Source organism: Cydia pomonella, chromosome 14 (assembly GCF_033807575.1).
Source record: "Cydia pomonella isolate Wapato2018A chromosome 14, ilCydPomo1, whole genome shotgun sequence".
Classification (NCBI taxonomy): domain Eukaryota; kingdom Metazoa; phylum Arthropoda; class Insecta; order Lepidoptera; family Tortricidae; genus Cydia; species Cydia pomonella.
The window spans coordinates 19,427,480-19,431,474 of record NC_084716.1 but is presented as its reverse complement, the minus strand read 5'-3'; the positions used below and the strand labels follow the sequence as shown (position 1 = coordinate 19,431,474).

General features: G+C 37.8%; 1 protein-coding gene across 1 annotated transcript; it reads right to left on the bottom strand.

The window, feature by feature from the left end:
- Nucleotides 1-408: 408 nt before the first annotated feature.
- Nucleotides 409-2,152, bottom strand: LOC133525124 (uncharacterized). The gene has a single exon (XM_061861377.1). It carries the CDS (start codon nt 1,919-1,921, stop codon nt 716-718), a length of 1,206 nt encoding a protein of 401 aa, XP_061717361.1. The 5' UTR covers nt 1,922-2,152; the 3' UTR covers nt 409-715.
- Nucleotides 2,153-3,995: the final 1,843 nt, after the last annotated feature.

Genomic DNA, 3,995 nt, shown 5'->3' with positions numbered 1-3,995 from the left:
GGAAAGTCAAAAATCTCATACAAAATGACACTTAACGCAAACGCGTACGTCACGTTTCGCTGTCGAAAATATTTACACTAGGGGTACTGATTACTATTATTTTTAACACATTCACTGCCAACTTTTTCGTAGCGCTACGCTCGTAGCTGACCCCAGTGTTTTCCCGTTTTGTAGAAGAAAGGGACAACGAACAGAGAACCCGCTCAGCGGGTTCCCGGCACTCAATGTGTTTAATCAGATGATTAGGTACTTTATTGATAACTAAACTTGATTTTTTGACATTAGTGTAGTTAGTTCGTGTCATCCACGATCTATAACTACGTAGAAATAGGGTGTGATATTAATTAACTATTTCTACTCTTCTACTCTTTTTACTCACAAACGAATAGGTAAAATGGACACAATCTATTAGTCTCACTAAATTTGAAATTTAATTCAGTGAAATCATACATTTATAAAAATTACAGAATTTGTAACATGCAAACGACGAACATGTCTAACCCTCTGAACGCTTTATATCATGAGCACCAACATCACTCACACGCCAAGGTTCCGGGCGCAAGGGAGCTAATGTAAACCTTACTCAATGAAGTGAAGGTTACTTTGACAGCGTCCGCCATAACACCTATAGTTGTCCTTGGCGCTGTGGGCACGACTAGTAACGACGACTTTAGATGTTCTTGGCTTTCAAAAGGTTAAATACATATTTTTTAAGTCACGTTAGCAATCCTGTGACCTCAAATTCCGGTAAATGATTAACTGTACGCCGAAAATCCTCAACTCTACAACAAAACGTGTAACCCTCCGAAGGGTTGTCCGGTCGCCATGTCAACCAGTGAAACTCCGGGTTGCCCCTACACAAGTCTTCACAGAAAAACAGGTCCCTAGCTTCACTTGCAGTGTAATACGGGTTATTTATTCCCACAAAGGCGATACCCTTGCGAGAATCCGTATCATAAACCACTTTATAATAATATTGAGGGACTGGAATCAATGGATTGTTGTTATGATCATTTGCAAGGTAAAGATCCACTCGTTCTCCATATTGGTTAAAAAGACTGGTCACTCCGAAAGTTCCCGTGTAGATTATAGTATTGTATCCTGCTGCGTGGACGTGGTTTCTCAAGTCAACTTCTAAGGTGTTCCAGTTTCCTCCGTTGAAGTTTTTCCATTGAGGCGCGCAGTTTACATAGTGGAATGTAGCTCTTTCCCCGAATGCAAAAACGAAGTCTGTTTTCGCAGCTAAATGACCTCTAGACATCTCCTCGGATCTAGTAACGTAGCGGTCTATCGCGGGCCCTACAAGGTTTCCAATAGCTGCCCTCTGACCCCACGGAGAGAACAAAGATTCCACAGGAATTGTCCGATAATTACCATCCGCTTTAAAGTAAGGTCTTTCGACTCTCGTTTGATACATAGCGTTATATGGCTTCTGCGTGTATTTCGAATAGATAGGTCTGAGGATATCTTCATCAAAGCAGGACTGGTATACCGGATACCATTGATTGTCAATCTGATACCCAACTTCATGGATTTGATGTCCATTAAAGCAAGTTTGGTTCGTGCGTTGGCTGATATAGTCAGGCGGATCCAGACAGCGAAATTGGCTGAAGCTAGCCGGAGCGTTTAACCAATCATTATTTTTAAAGTTATCGCCAGCTTCACAAGTTATAGTAGCAGTTCTGAGCTGCCGAATGGCGTTAGGATGAGATATAGGGCCTGAGCCCCCACAGCTTAGGGTCAAGGTGTCTCCGCTATTCATCTCTACGTTGCCATATCGATCATCAGGCTCCAAAAGTCTTCCATTCCTTAAAAATACCGGCAGCGGTTCTCCAAAATGAGACCGAGAATTCAGCACACATCTTTGACCTGGAGAAGCGTTGAATATACAAAGAACTAGTAGATATAGACGGTGAAACATTTAAAATGTACTTTTGAATTTTTCAAATTGAATCAGACACTAAAAATTTAAAGTTTAATATGTTTAAAAATACGATGTGTCAGTTTCATGTCAAAGTTACACGTCAAATGAAATAGCAGTGCGTTCACAAATCACTTGAAACAAGTTTCGATGGAACGAAGGACGAATTAACAGGTAAATCGTGTATTATATTTACGAGGGGAGGCTGAAATATTCGCGGCCTAAGCTAGAAAAAAAGATTTTTTTTTTTTTTAAAACTATGCAACTTTTTTCCCCGCCTCTTGGGCATTTTAAATATTGCCGCCATTAAAAAAAAAGTTATTCGATTTTCGTTCTGTGCGCGGATAAACAACAATGTCTATCGAATGCGGAAATTTTGATAAATTAGAACACCGAGCAGTTATTAAGTATTTTGTAAAAAAAGGAAAATCGCCTAAAGACATTTTTGATGGTATCCGTCATACTCTACATCATTTAAGCCCTTCGTACACTATGGTTTTCTTTGTGCAGTTTCAAATGGAATCCCTCCATGGTAAATAAAAAAAGGGTATATACTTATAACTACCTACTCCTGCAAAAACTGCGGGCCAGCTGGTATTAAGTCATTAAGCAAATATTTTACCCCTTAACACATCTACTTTAACCACAATTCACAGAAACGTCATGATATGCGAGGTTGTAACACTGTTATTAGTTTCAATACACATAAGTCATTATAAAAGTAAACTAACAGCAAAAAGTGTTTACATGCTCGTCAGGTAAAACCTGTCCTCAGGTCATTGAACCTCCGTGTTATGGTAATAGGTACATAGGCCCCAATTACATTACACAGCTCTACAAAAAAACATTATTTTTTGTTGCCCTGGATATCTGTGAATGTGAAAATTTATATGTTTTCAAGTTACTGTTTACAGATTTATTCTCAAAAGTTATGAATGTGCTCGAGTTTTTATGATTTCAACATATTTCGTATCATATATTTCGATTTTTTCAATATAAAATGAAAATATGGAGTTAAAAAAAGTAGAGCATATCATCCAAAATCATTGATAGTTTCATAAATTGTGAGCATAAATTCATCGGAAATCAATCTTATACCCGAGACAACAAAACCACTGTTGACCAGTGTTATCATAGAAATGTGATTATAGGTAAAAAAGTAAAATTTAATTTTTAAAATCAGTCAGGTACATTTACATAAATTTTGTGGGTCACACTCGGCTAAGTCTGACCCGTGACTCCATGTTTGCGCATTCTGTTAGGAGAGATTTTTACATTATATTTTACCTAAAGGACAACTTTTTTTTAAGATAAGATAAGATGCATAATTTCTTATATTACATAGGATTCACTGTCCAAGAGTTTGCGCTCATACTTCTTCTCTTCTTTGTCGTTGTACTCTTTGCAGGGCGTCGTGGTCAACTGCTGACATCAGGCGCAGATGTTGCTTGCCGTACGATTTCTCGCTGATACTTACAATAGGTATAAACCTGTTCTATAAGTACCAGTTAACTTCCATTTGTCTCTATGTACTTCATACATGTATAATGTATTATAACCAGACGAGTATTATTTATAATCATACTGTAAAGGCCTTCGAGCAACACCGGCTTCCGACAAGTCGGAAGGGAGGAGCCCATATACCGTATATAATACCGTATGTAATATAGAACAAAAATTTAATAAAAAACCGGCCAAGAGCATGTCGGGCCACGCTTAGTGTAGGGTTCCGTAGTTACTCTTCCGTCACAATAAGCTAAACTGGAGCTTAAAGTATAGTTAATTGTTAACCAAGGGATGAAACGGTACCTTTCACCCGAGTTAAACAAATAGGCAAATTTGCATAATCAATTAAAGTAAGTCTTTTTACTATGAAGGGAAAACCTTTTGCGATAACTCAAAAAAAGCTAAACTGATCATGTCCGCTATAGTTTTCATTTAATGTCTTTCTTAAGCTCTTCTTCCACGATTTTTTTCATATTTTTTGGACCTATAGTTCAAAAGTTAGAGGGGGGGACACATATTTTTTTTCTTTCGGAGCGATTATCTCCTAATATATTCACTTTATGAAAAA